Here is a 26,470-nt window from a genome sequence, read left to right on the forward strand (position 1 = left end):
AGGTACTTAGGAGAAATTTCTGGGCCTTTGTCCCTGTGGAAGATTTCAACTTCCCAGACACCAGCTGGGAGCATCATTCTGCTAAGATGAGCAGATCTCAGAAATTCCTGACTTTTGTAAGAGCTATTCTCATCGCAGACACCCAGTGAGACAACTCTCAAAGATTTACTCCCAGACTTGTTCTTTGTGGATAGCAGAGGACTTCAGTGGGATGTGGTGGTTTGTGGCTGCCTTGGCCACAGCAGTGGTGAAATGGCAGAGTATAAAATTTTCAGTGTAATGAGAAAAAAAAAAAGGACAGCAGAGTTGCTACCCTGGACTGCAGGAGAGCAAATTTTGGGATGTGCAGGGAGCTGTTTTAATGGAGTACACTCAGAATCTGCTCCTGAGGGTTTAGGGAGCCCACAAGTGTAGGTCAGACTTTAGGAACCACCTTGTAGAACCACTGGAGCAGACAATTCCACTGTGGTTTGGGTTAAGCACGTGCAGCAGGCGGCCACTTTGCCTGAACAGGGAACTCTTCACGGAGTTCAAGAGGAAAAAGAAATTATGCAGTCTCTGTAAGCAAGGTCAGGCTTCACAGGAAGAGCACAGAGCTGTGGCTCACATATGTAGGGAGAAGACAAAAAAAGCCAAAACCCCATTAGAGCTGAAAGAGAAATATCACCAAGAGAAAACAAACAAACAAACAAAACCCAAAAAAACAGAGACTCATGTTTAGGAAAGGAAATGTATTTTATTGAAAAAAAAAAAAAAGAGAAAGTTACATTTCACTTATACACCATGAAAATACTGAGTTGTGTGTTATTTTCATAAGAAGAGGTCAAGACTTGCACAAGAAAACCACATTCTTTATTACAGCATTACTCCACGAGATGAGGCTCTGGTGGCATCTGCACTGGGCATTTTCACTAAACAGTAGAGCAGGGCTAAATGTGCTTTGGGCAAAAACCCTAAATATTGGCCTCTTCCAGGTGCTACTGCCCATTGAAGACACGGCACTCATTTGGTCAGTAGTGAGTTATTTCTGAATTAGAGACAAATCTCATAGTCTCTCTACTCACAGAAGTCCTAGGCAAATTCATAGCTATCCCTCCATTTTTTACAATCTTGACTTGCTTTTCACATTCAGCCAGATAAAAGTGTGTCAAAGCAGCATCTGGGCCGCCAATCCCCCATCTCCCAGAAAGAAAACAACATTGAAAGGGGATGTATTGCACTAAAAACCAGTCAGCAAACGGCAGGATCACTGGATGGTGCTGAACTCTCCAGGGTTTCCTCCCATCCCTGCAGCTCCAAGCCCAAGTTTCCTCCCTACCAAGGCGAGTAATCACATCTAGCAGATGCCAGGCACGTGCTGTACCAAATGCAGGACAGGAGTGCCCGCAGGTGGCATCCCAATGCCATCTGTCACAGCTGTGTCCCCAGGACTGCGCTCCAAGCCAGCTCTACCACAGCCCTGAAAGCCCCTTGTGAGCTAGAGACCTCTGGTGTGGGAAGCCTTGGCAATCTGTCGATGAAAATGAATATTGACGCCACACAAATTCCCAGGTAACTGCCCTTACTTATTGATTGATTTAGTGATGTCATTTTTTCCTTGCTTAAAGGGGGCAGGAAGGAAAAGAGCCAGACCTGGACAACTCTGACATCATGTGAGTGCTGTGAAAACAAACTTGACATTTTCTCCACCTGGATCTCCCTATTATATTCCCTATTTAGAGCACTGATTTATTCAATGCTATTTTCTGCTCTGCTAGGCACAAGCATCACACAGATCATTAAGAACAGCCACACCAAATTTTTTTAGTACTGTAATATTTTTGCGACGCAGGGGATGGGACGGATTGAGAACACCAAACTCTGATTACTGAATCTCCAGCTCCTCTTTCAAGTACTTTGCTCACAAAGATTTCTTTTCTTTCCCATTAACAGTGCAGCTCTGCAGTTAGGTTCTGCTCACCCAGCTGCCAGGGACAGAGGCATCTCCACTCTCCCTCATTTTGAGCAGCTGCATTGTCCCAGACCTTCTCTGGCAGCAGCACTGGTGCTTATCTGTTCCCAGGATGAGGAGGTTAAGGGAACTAAAGAAGATCAAAACTTCAGGGGTTTTGACTGGATGAATTCCCCATTGATTTCAGCTCTTTCATGTCCCTTGCTACGGGGACAGGCAAATCAGGGACAGCAGAGATGATGGGAGAGGAAGATAAGGGCACAGTTTTACGGTGTAGCTGAGATGGACAATTTCGATCTACCACAGCAGCTGATAATTCTCTACCTTTCTTTTCAAAAGCCAAGCCTGAATGATCTGAATAATGCACTTGCAGAGTCTCTTGGCTCTCCATGGCCTGCAGAAGAGATCTGAGGGAATTACGCCGTGGCCAGGAAAGCCGTAACCAGGGGCTTTCGGGTGCACAAAGAGTTGTGCCGAACCACAGCCTTGGGCCAGCACAAACCCAACAGCTCCCCAGCCACCTCAGCTCCCACTTGCTCAGAGTAACTCCCCCACATTCCCCCCACGGCAAGATGCAGGCAGAAGAGTCACTCTGCCACCACCAAGGGGACGCTGCACCCCCAGATTCCCAGGGGAAGGAAAGCCAGGCACAACATATCCCCAGCACTGCTGCTCCCTGCCAGCCTCCCTCCTCAGCAATACATTATTCATCTCGGTGACATTGCTCCTGCTAACCTAGCAAAGCAGCAGAGCTTCTAATCAGGAACTCTGGGAAAGCGAAACTCACGATAAAATCTCCTCTACTTTTTGCGGAGGTGATTTACTCGCAAGAGTGGCGAGGATGCTGCCACGTTAATTAAAAGGGACATAACAAGCGATGCTGAGTTTTGCCAAATCATCAATTGCTCCAGTAGATAATGACATTTATCACAGGACAATGCTCCAAAAACTCCTTTTTGATGCAGACCCTTGTGCTTTTTACAAATACCCTGAAGTTCAACCAAAAAAATTAATCTGGGCGGTTGTGCTTTAGCCCTTGTCTCCCAGCCATAAGAAACAAAGATTCAGTGTGTTTAGCAAGATGAAAAAAATCCTGCTTTGTTTTGAACCCTATGAACGGCTTTGCCTTTTAACTGAATGGGATTTTATCCGTAACTCTGCTCTCCTGAAAAGTATTCATGAATTTGAATTCAGAACAATTAAAAATTCTTCACATTATTACAGCTAACAAGCTACAAGGAAAAAAAAATATTTACTTTCCTCATTTGTCTTTTCACCTGTCTGGGCACAGGTTATGAATTATCTTGGTCAGGTCCCTACAATGGGAACAAGCCATTTCTGTTCCATCTCTTGGCTTGTCCATGTACACGTTGCTATTAAACACTTTTAAGACCTCCCTGTCTTATTTAATTAAACAAACAAACCCATCCCCAATTTTTAACCTAACCTAGATGCATTTGAAACATCTTTCCAGTGCAAAAATTTCAGGCTTATGCCACAAAGCTTACCTGATTTTAAAGTGGACAAGGTAGCAATATTTAGGGTTTTCTTTTTAAACAATGGTTATCTACCATCCTATTGCCTCTCTCTACAATCAAGCGTACAAGCCTTACTGCAGGAAGGATACAACTTGTGATGGCCAACCAGAAAAATACACAGACACTAGAAAGCCTACAGTTTCATCAGAAATTAAATCATTTGCTATTACACAGAACTTCATTGTTTTTCTGGCATAGAAGCCGCTGAGTTACTACACACGCCTCAAGGACAATCATTTAAGATGTGTAAACAGGTAACGGGTCCACCTAGTCAGTACAAAGCACCACACAAACTTTAAGTACATAGAAATTTTGCTCATAAATATTTCTTTGTTTAACAATTCAGCACTAAAAAAATATTACTTAAAAAGGCATCTTTTATTAAGTTATTCAGTTTGTCCAGGGCTGGTGGGGTTGTACTATCCCTACTATATTACAGCCACCTGACTCTCTTTCCAAACCATTTTACTTCTCTGGAAGAAAAGGCTATGTGTGGCTGGGACCCAAAGCTTCAGCACAATCTATAAAAATATAATTCTTTAAGACCTCCTGCTCACATCCTGAAGGCCTTCTCAGCCAGCCCCCCAAATTCTGTTTCCCACCCCTACCACATTGCAAATAAAGCTTCAACATACATACACACACACACACACACAGAGTACATAAATTACACTCTTCTACACACAGAATTTTTTTTTCTAAACAGCAATGCAACCACGAGGGCAATAGGTAAGTGTGATCTCAGGGGCAACATATGGCACAGCCTTCTCATATTGCTGGTTTTCTCTCTCTGAATAATGTGCTGCCTTATTCACTACTCAGCACGTTGGGGATTTATCACCATTATTTGCACTGTGGGGGCACTGAGTCAGGGATGCGAGCACGTTTAGGAACATCCCATCTGCCTCGAGGTCCTCTGCTGCCAGAGCTGTAAAAGCACCAAACTGGTGGCACTGGGGCTGTCACCTGGCACTGGTTTCCTGGTGAAGCAGATGGGAGTTCTCCTTGGCTGTTGAATGCCACACCACATTCCTCCCTTCTGGGAAAAGGTGAGAACTAGCTGGGTCTCTCCTGAAGCAGTGCCCTGACAGCAGCAGCCCTTTGCTCAGGGCGCACTCCCCCAGGGGCTGACTGAACCTCGGGGATTTACCTGAAATCTGCTCCTGCATGCATGTATGAACTCACTGGTCTACTCATTTATTGACAATAATGCGCTGTCAAGAGTTTTCATTTATTTGAAAGAGCTGTTTTTGGGCTGTGATTGAACATCTCAAAGCTTGGCTTCCATGGCTGACAAATGTCTTTAATGGACGTGTTTTAGAAAGCTACAGAAGTGCTCAGCAGGCTCTCACTTACCAGGAACATGAAGAACATGTGCTTTCAGGAAGAACAGCTCTCTGGATATCTAATCCTGGGACTCTGAACAGGAGTGGAATCACTACAGTCAATAAGCCAGCAAGGGGATGTAAAAGGGATGCGTTTCCCTTTATGAAGAAACATTTTAATACCAGAGCGATCAAAATTTGGAACATGTCTCAGCTTTTAAAAGCATTCTTTAACTGGGCAAAGACCTTTACTTGGGAGAGGTGCTTTCCTTTAGTATAAATACAACCCAAACCTCTCCAGTGGGCACAAGTGTAATGACACAGCACCTCCTGCTTCCTTTACCTGGATCCCTGCTCTCCTCCTCCTGCAAACCACCACGCTGGCAGGGACACTGCTGAGTGCTGGCAGAAGCTCTTGTTCCCACACGAGGAACATTTGTTTCCCACTCTACAGCACTGTGTGCTCTACCCTACACAATGAAGGGAAAAATTCAGTGAGTGGAGCGCAGTTAAACGCTGCACAAGAAAGAGATCTCCAAATGAGCTATGGTTCTTATTTCAAACCCCTCTTCTCACCTTGTTTGCAGGGAAAAAAGAGCACAACGCAATGAGGTCCTACACATGCAAGTAAGAGGAATGCAAAGGAGTGGTGCAGAGTGCCAGCAATTTCCTTCCCATTAAATGTCTTTAAAAAAATAAAAATTAAGACAACAAGGATGTTACTCACTTCCACATCCGTATCTTACAGTAAGATGATTACAGGGCACAAGTGTGCTCTTTTCCATTAACTACCCTTTCTCTATCCTAGGACATAACTAAGGAAACATTGAATTACATCCACTTTATTCAGCAAGACTAGCAAACCATTCTTGTGCTGTTTAATTCTGAAACGATTAACATATTTAAAAATAGGATCTAACAGTTTGTGTGTGCACAGTATAATAAACGTAGATGCTTTTATTACAATCTTCCTTGCCACATATTTTAAAATAAAATTAATCAATACAATCACCGTAACAGTCTCAGACAAAAAAATTAACACCATCCAGTCAAGACACAGTTAAGATACTCAGAAGGCAGTATGAGTAGCTGGAAGCCTTGGTCCTTCAATTCTTTTGTGCAACACCTGGATTATAGATTTCTCCCCACTTGAGATAAAAATCAGCACACGAACATTAACAATTCATACTGCAGGTTTCTGAAGTGTTTCTATTGAGTGTGAATAGCACTGATTTTAGCACAATGTCTTTATGCATGTCTCAATTCTCAGCATGTAGAGACTAATCCGGGCCCAGAGTAGACGGTTTGTAAACAACTTTTGGTCTCTCCTGCACAGGTGGCTCCAAAAAATGAGTGGGTGGACTTGAGCAGTGGCCACAGGCACTGCAAATCACTCCAGAAAAAGGGGATCTGACACAAATTAATTCCAGAATGGAGAAAGAATGTTAGGGAAGTGGAGTGGACATGAACACAAAACATTCACCTCTCCCATGCCTCCATGTGCTGCAGCATGAGAAGCCCTGGGTGCCTCTGACCTCACACAGGTGGCAGTGAAGCCACCAGTCCCCAGCTGGAGAGTGCTGGGTTACACCTTCCAGGCTCTCAGGATGGCCAGGGAAGATTATCCCTCATAACAGACTCCACTCTCTGGGCTAAAGTGCTTGTTCTCCTGTCATCAATTAGGACCTAAGCTAGTTTAGATGAACCTTTTATCTTTAACTAAAGGTGTGCAAGTGAATCAGACAACGCTGGTCAGTCTCCTCCAAGCCCCTAAATAAATAGAGGGCACTGCCCGACACTGAGACACTTTCCAGATGCATCAGAGATACAGCAGGTGCTCAGAAAAAGATATAGCTATTATATGCAGGAGGAGAGGAGGGAACGAAATATTAGACAGGACTGTGCTGAGTCTCTGAATTTTGTTCTGCACATGAGCTTTGTGTAACTCTAAACAAATAAAAATGTGTACCTTGACATTCAAAAATACCAGTTAGCCTGCTGTGGCTACAAAATGTTAGCTACAGAATATATTTACAGATAATTTCTGATGTTTGTTCCTGGTAAGAGATGTTAAGCCCAATTCTTCACTGAAGACACAAACCTGACCTAATTTAGATCAGGTCAGTGGGAGTTTAAAACAGATATCACATGAGCAACCCTCAGGGACTCCAGCAGATGAAGCCAGCAGCCCATTGCTACAGGATCCAGCTACTGTGAAATAGGAACTTGCAAATTGAGCACATTAGTATGATTATTCTTTTTTTTTTTTCTTTAATGTTGGTATGTCACAGGTTCTGAGGAAGTTGTGAATTACTGAATGGATCCATTCTCTGAAGTGGGAAAAGATTACACCTGACAGGTATAAACTGCTCCAACAAACATATCACTGTGTCTTTTATGTCAAGATCATGGCTCGTCATGGTTTACAACTAAAACCTTGTTTGCAAGGTAGCTCCGACCCTCCCAAATTCCAAGCTTCTTTATTTCAGAGAACAGAGCCCTTGCCTTTCTCTCAATCCTCTTGTGAAGTCTGTTTACTGTAATGGAGAAATAAAACTGTGCTGTCTTACACTTACCAACAGGGCATTGACCACTGTCTGTGCAGGCAGGGAAGCTCAGGAAGGAACCTCTGAGCCTCTGGCCCAGGCTCTGAGCAAGCAGGGCCAAGTACAGCAGCTTGCTCAGCGCCAGGTTCAGCATCTGAGCATCTCCAAGAACAGAGACTCCACCACCTCTCTGGGCAACCTGTGCCAGGGTTTGATCGCCTTCACAGTGAATGATATTTTTCTAATGTTTAAACGGATTTTTCTGTATTTCAATCTGTGCTACTGTCTGTTTTTCACTTCCTTAGGCACCACTAAGAAGAGCCTGGTTCCCTCTTCACTGCTTCCCATCAGACACTTGTACACACTGTCAAGGTAGTTCACATCTTCTTACAGGCTGGGGATCAGCCACGAGCTCATATCTCTGTTACTGACTGCTAATTTTAGCAACTGTTCACAACACCAAAATTATTATTCCCAGAAAGTTATTTCATGACAGTGGTTACTAAAAGCTGTGGCAGTAGAGTCACGTTTTGTAGATAAATTCACGCTGATATTTTTTCCTGAAATTCTCAAGTAACATGATTTTTTTTTTTTCACTTTTGATGCCAAAAGCTCATCAACTCGATGTGGATTTAACACCACACTAGACTTTATCTTGGGACAAGCAAGAACATGGATCCCATACAGAAATCCTACGGAAGTGTGAGTGGCCAATACCTGTCAGCAGACCTGCCCTGCTGCTTCAGTATACTGCTGTGATCCAAAGGACACTGAAATGACTAAAAATCCCCTTTTGAAGCCTTATCAAGCAGAATCGTGCATTAATAATAACAATAATAACAATGTATTTCTGTAATCTCTAATTGGCGTTGCTTGCAGAGACAGTATGAACAAGTTAATTTTTCTGTTTCACTGCATTTGGTAAGCATGTGTGACTGACCAGATCTTACTAAACCAAAAATACTCCTTTTCCCACATTGCTTCACTGCTAAGGCAGCCAGCAGTGCTCACTAATGTGAAGTGCCCATGTAGTTTGTAACTACATCCATCCACGATGAACAAGCCAAGGCAGCTAAATTCCAAGTTAAGAGCTTTCTCTTTTGCCTTTAGTTAAAAAAGAACCAAACCTCAGAGGCCACACTTCTAACCAGTGCTACTGAATAAAGGCATGATCTTGTTAATGAAGATGTTTCTGGAGCAGCTTTTGGAGGAAAATCACGTGGGCACCCACGGACAGGAGAAACAAGCAGCCAGAACCTGTGACAACTGAAACTGTGCAGCTGTTCATGGATAAGAAACAGGAGCAGAGATCAGCAACATGAACGACACCTCAAGGTCACTTCAGAGTACTGAACGTGCCAAACATCTTCAGAGTACTCCTACACACAACCAGAACTGTGTGTGTAGCTTTAACCCTGCTTAGTTTCATAGCAGCTGAGATACTGAATACCAGAGTAGGTAAGCAGGTACCTCCAGGAAAAGGGAGCATGGAGCCAGCTCCATTGGCACTAGATGCCATCTTGAAATACATTTTCCAGTCAAGCATTCCATTAGCAAATTCCCATCTACAGTCTTTGGCAAGGCAGGAACATTGCTCTCTTGCCCTGGGTAATCACACAGACTAAGTGAATCTGACAGACATTGGGATACCTGGGAATATGCTTCAATGCACACTAACTGTTCTGGTTTTAAAACTGAGCAAGGCCAGCACATATGTTTGAGAGTGGATATCTGCCTATGCTGGGCACTATTTCATGAAGGTCAGGTTTCTGTCACAGATCTAAGGCAAATATTACAATTTTACAGGAAAGAAATGAGGACATCGATACATTGTGCGTTATTGGAGACGTGGAGCCTTTATAACACGGTGGCTTTCACTATGATCTCTGGGTTTTCTATGTCCTTTTTGCTTTGGACCATTCTCAGTTCCAGCTGGGCTGAGTTTGGTTTGTTTCCTTCTCCAGCTTGCACTAAAAAGATGACATCAGAATGTCATTAAAAACAGCAGTGTAAAAAGAAACAAGATACATCATTCTGTTACCCCAGGATTTTCTCTACCTTCCTCCCTTCCCCATTCTCCCTTACTGCTCCCTGCTAAAGGTGGAAAATCCAGGTCAGCACTGGGATTTCTTATCACCACTGTCCCACACCTCTTTCCAGGAAACAAACATAGCTCTGCTGTTAATTAGGAAGTCACACAGACATGCTCAGAGAACCCACAGATTTCGTTCAGAACTGAAAGAAAGGAACTCCAAGGGGAGAGAAGCTGAAAAAAATTGCTCCTCACATGGGCCAACACGGCAAAGAAACTATTATTGGTTGCTAAACCCCTCTCTGTGCTAAACACACTCCCAGAGGGGCAGTGGGTGAGCTCCACTGAAGCAGGAGCTCTTTGCACACCAAACTCAGCATCTCCTGCCGTTGTGGAGGTTTGGCAGAGCTGAGTCAGGCACAGTCAGCACCACTGTCACCCACCACAAGCTAAACAGTGACATCTGCAGTCGGCTCTCGGCAAAAATGGGCTTGGAGGACACAGCAGGAGCATGCAGACAAAGCTACTCAGCTCTCATCCTGTAAATCTCTGCCTGTTTCTGCAGGGAGGGGATGCCTTCAACCAGGAAACCCAGAAAGCTCCTTGAATATTTCTTCTGATGCCAATCCGGACAGAACACGGGAAGGAGGTCGGGATGCATTTACCTTTTGCACTCTTAATGGTCCTTTGCAGAACATGCTGCATGGCTGACACAGTCTTTTCACATGCCACCTGCATCAACACAGCACATTCAGGGTTTAGTAAAACTTCAGCTACCTACTTCAACATTACTTAATTAATATTTTTTTCCCAAACACTGCTGTTAAAAGGAAAGCATGACTGACAAAACGAACGTGATGACAACTATGCAACGTGGAGTTTGGGTAAACATTTTTTTTTTTTTACTTAATTCTCCCCAAACAAGTATTAGAAATCATAATTGTATTAAGAACTCTATGTCCCTAAGGGAAAGAAACAGAAAAAAATGGATTTGAGAAATTATTTTCAGTGCTTATTAAGAAGTGAGGATAAAAAGTGTAATTACAAACACGCATGCAGTCTGTCCCTCTAGAAAGAACAACATCTTATTTGGTAAAATTACAAAACCAATCTAACTGAAATATGACTGTTTAACGCCCCTTTTGCCAAAAGGGCAAATTCTGTGATTTCTGAGGTGAGGAAAAAAAAAAGCCAGAACAGAAGACAGTATTTAAATAATGTCACAGATTAGAAGTTTTTAAGAACACTCAAGAGAAACAAGGTCCAAACTTGCAGAGAGAGATAAGTAACTTCTCCCCCACCTTCAAATTGTTTGGGTGCTTGTGTGTCCATGCCAGAAGCATAGCAGCAAACAAGTCTCCTGTTCCAACAAAGACAGCATCCACTTTAGGAGACTCCACTCGAATTCTTTGTGTTATCTTGGTACCATCTGCTTTAGCTACGACACAGATCCACAGTTAAGTGACAGAGCCAGCAACTGATACAACAGCAATCACTAGAATTTAAAAAGAAATCTTTTAAAAAGTCATTATGGGATTTGAATTCCTTTGCTGTTTGGAACATAAAGGAATATTGTAAACTTTGTACCAGCTCTTTTAAAAGGCACAGCCTTCCAAAACTTGGCCAGCTAGGGATAGCATTTACTTCTATACTGTACATACTTCATTTAAGAGGGAGGAGGGAACTACCACCTTCATTTTTCATTCCCCATCACTGTGCCCTTCTCAGATGGAAACACTGTGTGACAGTCTGAACACACAGGGAATGCTGGTGACAGTACAGAAGGGGATCTAGAGGAGAAGCAGAAGGGTATTTTATAACCTGTCAAGGGAGGAACAATCTGCTAACAGGACAGTGTGACTCCTCACAACAGCATTCAAACATGCCAAGTGTCGGGGGCTTACCCCAACATTGAGGTGGTTTCAGGGTCCTTTGCTCCCCTGCACAGCTCCGAGCCGAGCCGAAGGAAGAGACGGAGTTCTCAGGTTTAGATTTTTCAATGTTCCATACTTCGTTTATTGTTTCTTATCTTACAATTTTATCGGAGTCCGACAAGATGTTGGCAGCTGCATGGATTCCTCACGTCTCCCCCCAAGCTGGGCTGTCCTTATCTTTTATACTAATTACTATGTATTTCTTGTTTACTATTTCTTACCAATGTCTATCACTATTACTAAAAAGGTCATCTTTACTCTGACCCAATCCTCACTAACTACTTTGTGCCACGTCAATGCAGCAATGGAGTGAGGGAAGGAGAAGGAGAAGAAGGAGACAACGCCCCAGATTCTCCATCTTGTCCCCATTCACTTCAATGCTAGGAACCTAAAACTACTATTTTCTCATTCTGTGATAAGCTAAACTACTATTTCTCACATTCTTGTGGCCTGTAAACCTTCTCTCAGTGTAGGAAGTTTTTCCCATAAACTAAAATCAAAGCCAGTGTCTCTCTAAGCTCTAAGCTGGGGTCCCAGACCCCCCTGCCCACGTCCCTGACCCTCCAAGGCAACCAAAGGAATGCCCTGGACTCCAACAGCCAAGTTCCTGTTTTATATCCTTACTACCAGGGGCTGTAGGAGTCCCACCAAACCTCTCGCAGGACATCCTCCTCCTCTGCCCAGGAGCTGCACGAAAGCTCAGGCCCTGGCACAAGCATCCCTGCCTGAGCTACGATCCAGCTATTCCTGTATACAGCCCTGCTGTCCTGATGTACTTACTGCATTTTCCAGATTCATCTCAGACCTGCCTTGTCTCCCTAACTCTGGGCTGTCAGTGGGACCTGTCTGCCACCACCCCCCTGTCCTGCTCACCCTATTCAGGTCCTGTGGGTCTGTGCCCAGGGGGTGGGGACAGAGTGCTGCCTGTGCTGTGATCACACCCAGCTCTTGTCCTCCCTCATGGGGCAGCCCCAGTCTCACCACTCCTGACACTACTGCAGGACAAGGAGCTCACTTAAGAATCCATGCACCACAGATGGGCCTGATGGAACTACTTCTCTAAGGAGTAACTGCAAGCACAGACAGCTGAAAGAGAGCACAGCTAAGGAAGGAGCTCTTGACTCACTTTTTCTGTGGCTTCCCAGAGCAATCAGGTAGTCATTTCCTAGAGGTGCCTGCAGATCTGAGCTTGTGATCACCACAGTCTCTGGTCCCATGGCATGGAGCACATCCATCACCTTTCAGCGTGCAAAAAGGCAGGAATCAGTGACTGCAAAATGCATTCATTAAACTTTCATAGTACTCAGGATTTTTAACAAACACCTTATTTTGGCATCTTTTGGAAACTTTCGTTCATAGTACTGAGGATTTTTAACCAACACCTTAATTTGGCATCTTTTGTAAAGAGGAAAAAACAGTCTCTGTTCAAATGATCCACTTGAATTAGGGGCATTACTTTGAAATAGGGGAATCAAAACATCCACATTTAAATGAACACACTTGTTAAAATATACAAGCACTTGTTTGTGTTATCTTTGGATGCTCCTCTGGAAAGAATACCCTGTTTCAGCTGTGATCAGAATTTTGGCCTGCATCATGTTTTCAGGATATATTATCAAAAGAATAAGAGAATAAATAGACAGACATGTGTACCTGAGCTGGCATCTTGAAGCATTTACTAGAAAGCCAACAACTCCAGGTTATGAAATCTTATTAGCTACTACTTTTAGAGTCACCAAAAATTAAAAAACCTAAATCAGAAGCACATGTGTATCTATCTCAATCTCCTTTTCTCATTCTGTTTCAAGCCCCAAAGTACATCTGTAAATTACACACCTTTGCAGATGTATTTCCACTCTGTGTGTTCCTCACTTAAACTCATTAATACTCTGCTTCTGACATCACAATTGGTTGTTACAGACAGAAGTGATTTTGATTTCACAGAAAAAAGAATTACTTCAATAATGAATTTAGTATAAAACATGGATAAAATATTAATTCTTCCAGAAGAGTAGAACTAAAATCCCTCTCAGGCTAGCTATGACTCATGAGCAGCTGAATGATAAGGATTTATTTCTGCTATTTTTTAATACTTTATTGCTTTTCTTTCTTGTCTAAGCCTCCAAGTTTCTTCAGCTGTCAGACCTCTTTGCACAGACATCAGCTGGGTTTTGAAGAAGCAGAAAATCCACCAGCATACACTGACACAATCAGTCTGTGCAGTTATATTAAACCAAATTTCATTGCTCAGTCACAATTCACCAGGATCCTAATCTCCACTGTTTCTAGTGGTAGGACTTAGTCCTTTCTACGATAATATTACATCATACTTAATTTTATGTTAGAAGGCACTAGTGTCATCACAGGTCTTGTTAAGGAAAGGAAAGCAAGCATGAAATCATGGAAATCAATGCCAGAATTTCTGCCACCTTTAAAGGGGACAAATTCCAGCATGGATTATTACTCAGACTAATACAGGACAGGCAGCTGGAAAGACAGACAGATCAAAATGTAATATCCTGCAAACAACTTCTTTAAAAATGTTTCTATTTCTACGTATAATTCCATCTCTTTGGCAGAGATTTTTTTTAAGCCCATCACAAATCAGAACTATGGCATGAATCAGTCAGAAGACTAACTGGCTAAACTGTTTGGCACATGCAACTCAGGTTTGCAGCTGAAATAGGCAAATTCAAAACTAATGCCCGCTCAGCTAATTATGTTCTTCTCAAGACTGGTTCCACTGGCGAGGATGAGAACAGAAGAACTGAGCTGCAGCTCGCAGTCACTGGCATGAAGCACAGCTCATCACCCTCACCCAGCACACTGGGGAAATGCAAAACTGGGGGCAGTGGAAATTCCAAGAGATGAGATCTCTGTAGCTGCTTCCTGCTGTGATGTTGGTCACAGGGGTGACCAACCTGTGTTGTTTGACGTTGCTACAGCAAAAAAAACCAACAAACATTTGGGCTGACAGACCCCCAGCTACTCTCCAGGGTGCCACCGCAGCTGCTGCTTGTTTAAAGAGTTTGTGTTCTTTTGAAGTTCAAAGCCAAACTGGAGGGAATAACATCAGTCCATTATGAAAGCACTTGACTAGCCAACAAAGTAAAGAGCTCAGCCCTTCTCAGGACATCAATAAAACCGTATTTTTATTTTGTCCTTCACTACCAAGCCCTACGGCTTTTTATTTTCTTCACTTTGTGTGAAAGGGCAAATCTTTACACCTCGATGCAATATATTTGCAGGCCACCTATCAGCTCTATCTGGCAATGCCAGCAGCTGTCAATGCTGTGGATTTATCTGGGAGAAGGAGGAGAAGCTGTCCTCACACTCAGCATTGCTGAATGTGGACAGCAGAGCCCCAAACAGGTTCCTAACACCCAGGGTCCCCTGGGGTTTTCATCCCAACCAAAAAATATCCACAGAGCTGGCAGTGTCTGGGTATTTCCACGTGTGCTGCTGCCACTCCTCCTTCACTGCACAAAGCAAGTTCAGAGAGATGTACTCATTATCACTGCAATCCCTTTATCTGGAGCTCTTTTGGGAAGTTTCTGCGGAATTCTGACACTAAACCACGAAATCTTCTGTGCCTCAAGTGTACAAGCTTTAATGGTAAACACATGGAAAAGACAGAGGCCAAAGTGACTCCAAGGCTGAAGGCAAACTGCAGCACTGCAGGCGGGAATGCAGAACGAGAGGTCACACATCCCACCCCTTTCCTACTTACCTCCAGTGCATCTTTTTCCGTGTAAATCTTCCTGCCTGTGAGCAACCTGAGAATGAAACAGAAACCTTAAAAGAGCAAGGGTTCTGCAGGCAGTGACTGTTTGTTTGCCCTTTCAAAGGAGGAAAGCTGGGACTGCACCAAAAAGGCCAAATTCATCTGTGGCTCCACGGTCTGCTGGAGCAGCCCTCTGTGTTTAAAGGCTACGTGCACAGACACACAGTGCTGCTGGAGTTCACTCACACCACTCCTATCCTGCCTCCTCCAGAGATCCCTGCATCATAAAATTTCCCTCACAAGTGTGTTCTCAGCCTCTCCCATGTAGCTGCTCCCTCCCCTCAAGGAGACAGCCTGTGCTGCACCACCACAGATTATCTCCTGACCAAAGAATCACAATTATGTAGACAGGACAGGCAGGAGGCATTTAAATTTTTGGCTCATTATGAGATGTTGTGGTATTTCTGAATCTAATTTCGGGGGGGGGCGGGGTTGAACCAAATGATTTCAGTTCTGATATTCTGGCATGTAATAAAAATTTTCATAGTGATGGGTAAGAATGGGGTAGGTACTTTTTTAACCTGTCCTAGAAACAGCCCCCTGGTGATAACAAGGAATAATCACGAAAATGAGACACTGGAGAAAACAAGAAGAATCTTTTCCTCACATAATTTCTGGATTTTTTACTGGTTTCAACATGCAGCAGTTGAGGTTATCTGAAAAACACCACTTGAATCTAACAAGCTAAAACCCCAACACGTACATACAATAAGGCACTATACTGAGACAAATAAAACTAAGGGCTATCATTTAGTCTTCCTTGCTTTTTTTCCACAAGTTTATTTGGCTAGAAAAGGAAATAAGCACTTACTCAGCTTCAAACTGGTTAGGAGTGATTATATCTGCAACAGGTACAACTTTGTCCCTGTAGACTGGCAGGAGATCCTTGGGCACGTACTGGGGAGGAAAAAGAGTGTCAGAAGCAGTCAGCAGTGGCTGAGATGTGGGACTGCAACTCTCCTTCCCTCAGCCACCACTCCTGCTGCCACTGAGTGACCTGACAGCTCCAAGCTCTGCAACTGCAGTGGCAGAGCGTCCTCCAGCTGGGGACACTGTCACCAACAGCCCTTTCTTCCCTGGAGGTGATGGGAAGCACCATTCTTAAGCAGAGGGACCTAAACTGGCAGCACTAAAAGGAAATGACAGCTGGGTGAAGAGCTTTCAAGCTCTCTCTCTCACCAAGGTGACACAGCAGCATGAGGAAATACAGTGTTCCCAGCACACTCATGTCCTTACCTCCAAACCAAACCATTTTGTTCAAAAATTGCTGATCAAAAATGAACACTTTTTTTTGTCAGTGTGCAGCCTGGTATTGGCACACAGGACCTTTCTGTCACTGATCACAGCCCAGTGCCCAAAAGCTGTCAGATCCCACATGAAATAAATCATCTTCATTTAGGTTCCAGGGCTGTGTCAATTCCCAGGATGACTGACAATGGCAGCCAGGCTAAGAGCCAGGACACAGCTCTTGACAGATGATGAGAGACCCCAGAGAGACAAGGATGGGGAGCAGGGGGATATTTTCCTCTGGACAGGGTCTGTCTACCCTCTGTTGTCTCAGGAGAGAGCCAGAAATTATCCCAGGGCTGAACAGCTGCCATTTTTTCCAGGTACCAATCTCATTCAAAACCAAGAAATTCAAGTACAAACTTGCTTGATGCTGGGCTCCAAAGCCACACCCAGGTAAAGCACTTTTTTTTTGTTACAAAAGAATAAATCTTTATACATCTTTATATAACAAACATGCACTACACAGAGAATCCAAACAGAGAAGAGTACTCACCATGGAGCCTTCTCCATTCCACTTGTCACCCATCACTGGATCACACACTGTAAAAACAATTAGGTTTAGAAATAGGGTACAGTTATAAAGATCATGGTGGGAAGGAAAAATTTTAGGTTACATTAGTGGCTACAGAACAGCACTGAGCATCTCAAAGCTTACATACTCACACAGCTCTGGTGGCAGGTTGAAATTTGTATCTGGTGGCTGCCAATTTCGAAAGAGTAGGTCATGTGTGTTAAAAAGTTGTCTGGAATGGCAGCATGGAGGGGAGAAACATGGGAGAAGATAACAGCTCTGAAAAGAGCCCCATTTTTACTTTAGTGTAAAAAAAATACATGCCAAATGTACACACCGAAATGGTGTGTGTATATTAAATAAAGAAAGTATTATAATGAAACAGTAAGAAAATTCAGGCCAAAGTACTTGGTGTAATGATATTAACACATGTTTGGCACAGGTTCTGGATCACCAGCAGTATTAACAACACATTCCAAGTGTCCTAAGTGAGGATGAAAACAGCCTAGCATAGCACTTCAAAAAGGAACATTGTTCATTGTATTAAAAGATCTTTAAACAAGATCAAAAAGAAACACAAATCCAAAGATATCAAATCAATGTCTGTATTTCAGGAAGTTTCTGTGGGTAAAAAGAGGGCAATTTGTTTTACATTTTAAAACTATTTTCTTTAGGTTATAATCTGTTTATTAAACATAAAGGATCTTAGAAGCCTCGCTGTGATCTCACCAGCTGGCCTCTTCCTTCCTGTTCTGCACAGTGAGATGTCTCTTTCTGTTCATATTCCAGAAGAGTCTTTAGCTTTCACACAAGGCTATGAAGAACTTGACAATCCAACAAGCCAAATAAAGGCTAAAAAGCAACAAAACCCAGACCAGATTTCTGTGCGATATTTTGCTAATTAAGACCTGTGCTTTGTTAATTTTATGTCAGGTATCTCTGCTCAGTACCACAGCCTGCAAATCCTGCCAATCCTTCTAGATGTTTCCTGGCCACACTGTTTACTGAGCCTGAAGATGACAGCTCAAACCATCATTCCCAGCTTTTTATTCCACTAAATCCTCACTGACTTTGGCTTATCACTCAAAGCTTTCCTCAATTCAAGCCCGTGCTGGTTTATGTTCAAAACTACCAAAACACTCGGGAGAGGAAGGAAGGGATGAGAAGAAATTGTTTTCACAGGTTGAAGCCTGATGTGACATATCAGTGACAACAGCTGCTGGAGCCTCTTGCTCTCTGGATACTCCTAGGGAATATTAGAAAGCATCAGAGCTAAAAAAGCCCTGGAGCTCAAGGTAAATCATGAAACTTATGAGGCCAAGTAGGACATTTCTGGGATGGAACCATGGCAGGACAACATGGCAGAGCCTGTCCTGCTTTGGCTGACTTGGAAATCAAGGAGAGGCTGCATCTGTCAGCACACACAGCCTCTGAACTAGCAGCAGCAGCAGCTGGCTGGGATTTTTATCTTTTCCTGGGTACAAACAAGCAGTCCTCGAGGCACACTCTCCTTTGGATGGCAGAATGCGAGAAACACACCGCAAGAGCTAAAATCCCAACAGCCCCAACACCTAAAGCTGAAATGAAACCTCACTGGAGACCCGGCTGGCTCCAGACAGATCAGAAATGTTGCATAACATCAGAACAGTGTTTCCATCCCAAAATGCAAAAATGATCAGCACACTCAATGAGGAAGCGGACAGGATTATAATGGAAATAATCCTTACCATACACAAGGTTAGGATTCTGTTGCTTCAACTCCTGGACAATATCCACCACCATGGCAAGAAATGATGTGTCTCTTGTATAGCCTTTCAGGAAAAAAAAAAAGAAAAGAAAAAGATAAAGACACCTTTGAAGTCCAATTTCATGAACATTTTTGCTGTTTTTAGTTTTGGACAGGAATGCTGCATACTTCTCATTCTTTGGATAAATGCATTTTTAGAACAAAGGCATTTCAGCAGTTGACTCAGGAATAATAGGTTGGGAATACAAATTCAGACAGTGCTTGCAGAACTACAAGTATAACCTTAAAAATCCATTTACTAAGAATGTTATATATGAAAGGCTCATATAACTTCAAAATGCTTGAACATATATAAACAAAGGTCAGGCAAGAAGGAAAAAACATTCCTTTTAATAAAAACAGTATTTTGATCAGTATTGTTTTTCATGCAGTAAACAGGAATTATTTTAAATTTCATATGCTTGTCTTATACTCTGTCTTGAAGCAATTTTTTATTATTAATGGTGTTCATGCTGATAGAGCCCAATGCATTAATGCAATAGAGATTTATCCTTGATAATTTTAGAGCAATTTCCTAAATACCAATAAAGTTCCTATTTTTCAGGCTTATCAGTGAAATAAACTGGAAATAAGTTTTACTGTATTTCAAGGCCCCAATCACAATGCTAGCACCACAATATTCTTATTTAATCATTAGTTTTATAATTTTATAGATGTTCCTTAATTTATATATTTATGTATTAACTTTAGTTACAACACTTATGAATTACAATTCAATTTTAATTTATTGTAGTTCAGTTCTTGGGGGTGGAGGTGTGCAGGGCCAGGAGCTGGACTCAATATTTGTGAGTCCCTTCCAACTCAGCATATTTTGTGATTATGTGATTTAATACTATTATTTTTAGCAAGGTAGCATCTTTTAATGTCCTTGGAAATGTCCACTCTAATAAAATAATTTTAAAGTACAGTTAAAAAGTAGATTTTGGATTTTTTTTTTTTTTAACTTGAAAAACAGATCACTTCTTGGGAGCTGCAGAGAAATTGAAAAGATTTTTTTTCCAAATGCTGGATTTTATCCATGAAATGCTGATAATCAGTCAGAAGAGCCAAGCTAAGATTTTTTTTTTAAATGACCTGTGATGGCAGACTGGCTGGAAAATAATATTGAGTTTGATTAACATCACTGGCAGTGGTGTTTACAACAGTTACACTGAACTGCAATTTATCTCTTACCTTGCCTTACTGTAAATGAAACAAATACAAGAAGATCCACAAGTAACAAACAGCCATAAAAAGTCCATGGAGCATTACTTTGTATAACTGGCCTAAAGACATTAATTTTAATCTCGGCTGAGATATCTACAGTCATCAGACAATTAACAGTCAAATCCCACCTGCCGATAAATTGCTTTTCAAGTGTTTAAATAATCATATCCAGGTTGTTTGAGGTAAAAAGTAGCTGTGCACTATAGTGAAAAATGTGACTTGTGGCCCTGAATTAAAAAAAAAAAAAAAAAAAAGGATTTTAAGTTCAGCCACAGTGCAGCTGAAGACTAAAATACAAAAAGTGTTATTAGATGTTCAGAAATGACTGCTCTTTCTGCCTATGCCCTCTTTTTGTTCATACTGAAAATGGCTGCAGCAAATGAGATTTTCAAACAAACTTGAACAGCACACAAAAATCCTATTTTAAAAGACTTTTGTTAATAAATAATCCCCTTTTCTCCGAAATTCCATTTTACTGACGATTTCTATTTTCCTTCTACCATTTTTAATCTCTTATATCCATTTTGCTAATGATAGGAAAGGTCTTTTCCAAGAGTTGGAAGTGAAATAAAAACAGGAACATTTCAGCTAAAAGAATACTGAAATATTATTATAAATTTTGCACACAAACATCTGAAAATTCTGACAATACAGTGTGCTTTTCCTGGAAATGTTCTCTGTGTGAGTTCCTCCCAGGAAAGAAAGGGTGTTTATCTATTTCTCAATAACAAAGATCCCATTTATGCCAAAATTAATTTCTTAACCTTAGGTCAATCCATTTGCTAGTCAGTCTCCTTTTTTTTGAGATATTCCTTGAAAAAAACCCCGACAATAACTCTTTGGACATGCTACACCCTTTAAACCAGAACAACTGCTTTGGAGTTATAACCTATGCAACTTAAAATTTCCAGTTTTCCCTGTGTGTAAAGAACTTTCCTACATGTGGAAGCCACAAAATCAATCAGAACTGCTGATGTATTTCCGCTTACCTTTAAAAAAATCCCTGTTCACTGCTGTAAGAAATTGATACTGTTATGCAAACCAGATGCACAGCTCTTACTGAGGTGAAATCTGATCAGTAACCTACTTTTGAGAAGCAGGAATTGGGTGATAAGAAATTTTTAATTTAAAAAGTTCTTGCAGAATCTCTCCTTTCTATGAAGCATTCTACAAGAAGTTCTTTTTTGCCTGTATTTAGAAACACTTAGTACACAGTGCAAGCACAGCAAAACACTGCAGAACTGTATTCACACAGTAACAAGAGCAAAAAATCAAGATATGTCACAGTCAAAACCAAACCCCAACTCTACTCATACTTTGCTCACTGCCCAAAGCACTAAGCCTTAAAGATCAAGTAAAAAAATCAAGGACAAGACAACTGTTTATAAAATCACACTGCAGTACCACAGAGTGCTAGTACTGCAGACTTGGGAGAAAGGGTTAAACTCCTCCTGATAGCTTCCTGATAAATTTAAAAATAATACCCTGGAATTCCTCATCCACTGTTCCAGTAGAGGCACTCCCAAAATACTGAGTGTGCCTGTACATGACTGGCCTGTACACGTCTGTAAATTATAATTTACAAGGGATCAATTTACCTACCCGCTTGCAACCTCCCAGCTGGAGAACTCTGGCTGTTCCAAATTAAACAGCACAGTTCAGACTATAATATACAGGTGAAATGTTAATTGCTTGGTTTGCAACAAGGAGGGCTGTGTTTTACATTTCTTTACCCCCTGTTTACATCTCCTGGGAGCTCCAGGGAAGAAGCTCCTCTTACCTGTGAGCACATAATCGTACCGGTTGACCTTGTTCAGCTTCAGTCCTTCGTAAAGTTCATGAAGCTCATCTGAATTCAGCACCTGACCCTTCCAGTGGGCATAGCCTGCAAAGCAACCACCAGGTCATTTTTTTCAAGAGATGGGTTTTCTGTTTCAGATCACACAGGTGATGCACACGGAGGGAGCACATCAAGTATCAGCACCAGGACGCATTTTCACCTCCTCTCCTGCGAAAGGCTGTTGCAGGGTGAAAGCTGCTGTCAGCAGAACAGCTCATGTGCTCAACTCCTCCTTAGCACCTCTGCCTCCCCAAGGAGCTGGAGTGACTACACTGCAGTCTGAGAGTGTCTATTTACAAGCTGAGCACACAGAAGCTCCTAAAAGATTTCCCACGGAGCTTTTGCAACTATCCCTTTCCTGTGTGGAGGAGGAAAAACACGTCTTAGACTTTAGTGGAGGAGGGTGTGAGTATAATCTATTTTTGTTCTTTTATACTATACATTAAAAAAAAAAAAAGGAAATATTGACAGTTAGATGACAATCTTAAGAGGCTTATAGATCTGTCTGGACAGGCCTGCACCCATCAGACCCAGCATCCACTGGGACCTGCATGTCACCGAGCGACCACAGCAGATCACTGCCATGTGCTCTTTAAATGTACAGTGTCACCTGACAGACTTTCTTCCAAAAATAGCACAGCTTCGCTGCTGAGGATCCTGGAGGAGGAAATGAGCGGCAGAAAGACAGCACAAACAAATAAATAATACCCATATACTCTCAGCCTTGAATGATCTCTAAGAATTGCAAGCCAATGTGCTCAGCTGAGAGAAGCAGATGGGGGAAGTTACTTGGGATAAACTCAACTGATTTCAGCCAACAGTGGACCAAGGTCCATGGCAGCCAATTCCTTCAAAAAAGAATGTATCTTTCTTAACAGAATCTAAACATATGTATGTAAAAATGTAAATGCACCTTGCCATCAAAGCTTGCCCATCTAGATGGCACCAATCACTCCTTTGTATGGGGCTTCCTCCAGGATCTTAGATGAGCCATCCACAATTTAACTCTTTCAATCTCCACAAATTCCGAGTTTGTTAAAAAGCTTATCTTTTTATTACCTGGAATTAGGAGAAGTGAAAGGTTAAGTGAGGTATCATCTCCCACACCTCCCCTGTTTAAAGACAATCGTATTTTGCTCGTTTTAACTTCTGCCCTCGCAGTTAGAAAACTCTGCGATGAAAACTGTTGGCTTTGATTATCACTCTAAACCGACGCATTAGAGCGACTGCCAAAAGGTGCCTAGAGCCCGGGATAAGCACATTTTTTTTCAGTTCTTCCTTCTTCTGAATGCAAACACACCCACGGTATGGTGAGCAGATGGATCATTTTGCTCTCCAAGCTCACAAAGGCCAAGCCTTTAAACCACGACTCTCTGCCAGCTGGCTGGGGGCCGGTCTCACATCAGCCACCACCACTCCCCCCCAGGAAAATGCTTTTCACAAAATCCCTGTGAAGAAAGGGACAAAAGTAAGGGATTTCTGTAGTTTCACTGCCCACCTTGGCACAGGCCCAGCCCTGAGTGTATGAAGAACCCGTGAGTGTACGTAAATCCAGTATTCAGTTTATTTAACACAAATGCAGATACTTGTTCTGTCACATCTGTAGCATCACAGAGAAATAAGGTGCCCTCACCTCTCCCCCAGCCTCCATAGCACTGAAAAACTAGTAAAAAGGGAAACAACAGACTCCTTCCACTGTGGCCAGGGAGGAAACTCTTTTTCACCCAAAATCAAGGCAAAAAAATGCTGACATTCATCTTACACATGGCCATAAAAATAACTACGATAGACTCCCCAGGAAACCTGGATAATTTCAGGAGCCATTCCTACACAGACCCTGAAAATTCACTACTTAACCCAAAGTTCACCTTCCCATGTCAAGCTGTCTTACATGGTCAATGCACAGGGTTCATGTTACACTGATCCTCCACTGAGGGAGAGAAATAAATGTAAAAACTCAACTTTAGGCAACAGCCCAGCTTTTCTCCAGAGTCGGTGTCACCCACATGGGGTAGGGAGATTGTTTGAACCTCGCAGCAATGACTTCCACAGGTTAACTTGAGCATCCTCTTAATTACCTGGTAACATGTAACACAACCTAAAGTCCAACCACACCACAGGCAGAGTTAAAAACAAAACCCTAGGGAAGCTCTCGGGGAAGCTCTCGGGGAAGCCCCAGCTGTGGAGACACTAAAAAAAAAGGGAATGCCTTTATTGGAGCTGCAGAGAACTGTGATGTCACTAGGAACTGAATTATGCTCAAACCAAATCAAAACTGGCAGCAAGAGCCCTCTCCCCAGGGTAAATTTATGTAACATGACAAACAAAATGGGCAAATCCCGTGACCCCGCATTTATCCTACTTTCCTGGTGGAATGTAACACCAAAAAGCAGAAAGACAGAAGGAAAAGCCAGCTACTCATGTTCAAAAAGGTTTCACAAACTGGAGGATGGGGTCTCAGGAAGAGGGACTATCTGGAAAGGGGAAAGGCAAAAAATGAAGAAAGCTGAGTCTTCCTTGTTTGGGGTACAAAACCACCAAATAATTCCCCTCAGTGCTGGTCTGAGAGAGCAGAGAGAACACTGCAAATCACGACACAGCTCTTCAAAACTCCACTTGACTCAGACTGCATCTGTCTCCTACATCTGTAATAATTTTAAGCACACAGATGAACATAAACACTTAAACAACCTTATACCCCAAGTGCCTATTTGTGTTACGATCTTTTATTGCAGTTACATGTTATCTATTTGCTTTTAGCAGATAAGGCAATGATAAGCAAGTAAGATACAATGCCTCACGTCACTAAGATGATGAACATATTCATCAGTCTCCAAGGAAATGTCTTGGTTAATTCGTATGAAAAATAAATAAAATTTAAAAAAACCCAAACCCACAACCAAGAGGGACAGCTAATACTTCACCCAAGATGAATTTACAGATTTGCCTTCCTCTGCTTTTTCTTTTTTTTTAAATTTTGGAATGTATTTATAATCCTCTTCATTACTTTCAAAAACAAGGATGAAAGAAAATGAAAGTACCAGGCATATCAGCAGGAAAAAAAAAAAAGCCAACTGACCAACAGAGCCAAACAAAAACAAGCTACCATTTTAGTAGAGCAAAGCATGTAAGATTCTTTCATTTTCCAACCCAGAACATTCTGTTCTGAGGTTTGAGTTCCTCCTGCAAAACTCTTCCAAGCGGCTCCAGTAACAAAGAATTTCACATGGGAAAAAGGAATAAAGCTGCAGTGTTTAAGGCTCATGATGGACAGGCAATCTGAGCCCAGCTGTGTCACAAAATTCACATTGCAAACTCCTGCGGACAGCCTGGTCTGAACACACGACTCATCTGCATCCACCAGGAGACCTTCAACAAGACCAGAAATTACATAGGAAATTCTCCCCTGGATTTTTTTACAGCTGGTCACAGCGTGGAAGTAAAATGCTACCGGTGTCAGGCACAAGTGGAGATCTTTTCTTTCTGCCCTGCACACGCAGGGGTGAATGAATCACCTGGGTGGGCAGACTGTGCACAATCACATCAGGACACAATTGTAATTTCTCATGTGTTCGACCTACCAGCCAACCCAACCACCTACCACACACCCACTAAGTGGAAGTCAAAAGTGCTCAGGAATAAAAGGAAAAATAACAGAAAAAACCCCAGGGTATTTGTTCCAGAGCTGTTTCAAAGGTGAGATTTGGATGGCAGAGTAAGCACATTATTGCTTAAAATTGACCTAGGGATGAGAAACAAAACTGGAAATCAGTGAAGAATTAAAAAGGCACCCCCCAAATAATCAACCATTCAATTAAAAAGAAATGTAGATTTCTATTTTTGCACCTCATATGAGGAGATGCTTCTGCAAACAGTATATTAATATAAGATAAAAAGCACAGTCTTAATAGCCTGCACGACAAGTTCTTTCATTTGTATGTGAACCACGATGCCACTCAAGCGTGAGTCACTCTAATCACTGAAGTTCCTCACGAAGCAACATGACAAACTGTTCTCCCAGGGGCACTGATTCAAAGCACATTTTCCAAATTTCAGGATTATCAGAGACTAAAGAAAGCTGAATTTTCTGAGCGGGAGTCAGCAGAAAGAGGCCTGTGGTATCTTACTAATTTGTGGACAGGGGAAAAAAAGAGCAATAATGATTCACCAAAGTCTGTTAGTCATAAATTCTCTCTGCATTTTATTTGCTGCTAATTCCAAATTGAAAAACAGGGAAGGAAGGAAAGAAAGCATAGCAAGTCCAAAACCCCCCACATTCTTCCGCCTGTGCTCCTCTGGCATTCTCTCAGAAACTAAAGTTCACAGCTAGATTTTGAAAGAGGAGCTTGTCCTCCAGCTTTAATGATGATGACAGCAATGGTTCTTGTAAAATTTTGTTTTTATAGGAAAATCAAGTTACCTTCAACCATTTACCCAGCACACAATGCCTGTGGATTGCAGGACAGTGGCAGATACAAGCTCTGCTTCCCAAAACCATGAGGTTGTGTGGAAAACTGGGATTTTTTAACAGATTTAATTTAAAAAGTGACTCCTAAACATCAGTAGTCCCAGCGCTTTAAAGATTTGTGATATTTGAGATATTTTTGGGTTTGGGATGCTCACTTTGGGCTTCTTGTGGGAGGAGAAATCATTAATTTATTGTTCCTTCCACTATCTGCCAAACCTTGAATGAAACACTGCCAACC

General features: G+C 42.2%; 1 protein-coding gene across 1 annotated transcript in view; it reads right to left on the minus strand.

Moving 5' to 3' along the window:
- Positions 1-716: 716 nt before the first annotated feature.
- The window catches only part of PDXK (pyridoxal kinase), a 46,219-nt gene continuing 20,465 nt past the window's right edge, over positions 717-26,470 (minus strand). Inside the window, exons 3-11 of the mRNA XM_040053744.1 lie at positions 21,705-21,809; positions 18,639-18,722; positions 16,894-16,940; positions 15,922-16,007; positions 15,057-15,102; positions 12,453-12,564; positions 10,694-10,830; positions 10,058-10,124; positions 717-9,330 (exon numbers count right to left, since the gene is read on the minus strand). Coding sequence (XP_039909678.1) covers positions 9,218-9,330; positions 10,058-10,124; positions 10,694-10,830; positions 12,453-12,564; positions 15,057-15,102; positions 15,922-16,007; positions 16,894-16,940; positions 18,639-18,722; positions 21,705-21,809 — 797 coding nt within the window. The 3' untranslated portion in view covers positions 717-9,217. The remainder of the gene's footprint in view (positions 9,331-10,057; positions 10,125-10,693; positions 10,831-12,452; positions 12,565-15,056; positions 15,103-15,921; positions 16,008-16,893; positions 16,941-18,638; positions 18,723-21,704; positions 21,810-26,470) is intronic.

Source organism: Hirundo rustica, chromosome 2 (assembly GCF_015227805.2).
Source record: "Hirundo rustica isolate bHirRus1 chromosome 2, bHirRus1.pri.v3, whole genome shotgun sequence".
Lineage (NCBI taxonomy): Eukaryota > Metazoa > Chordata > Aves > Passeriformes > Hirundinidae > Hirundo > Hirundo rustica.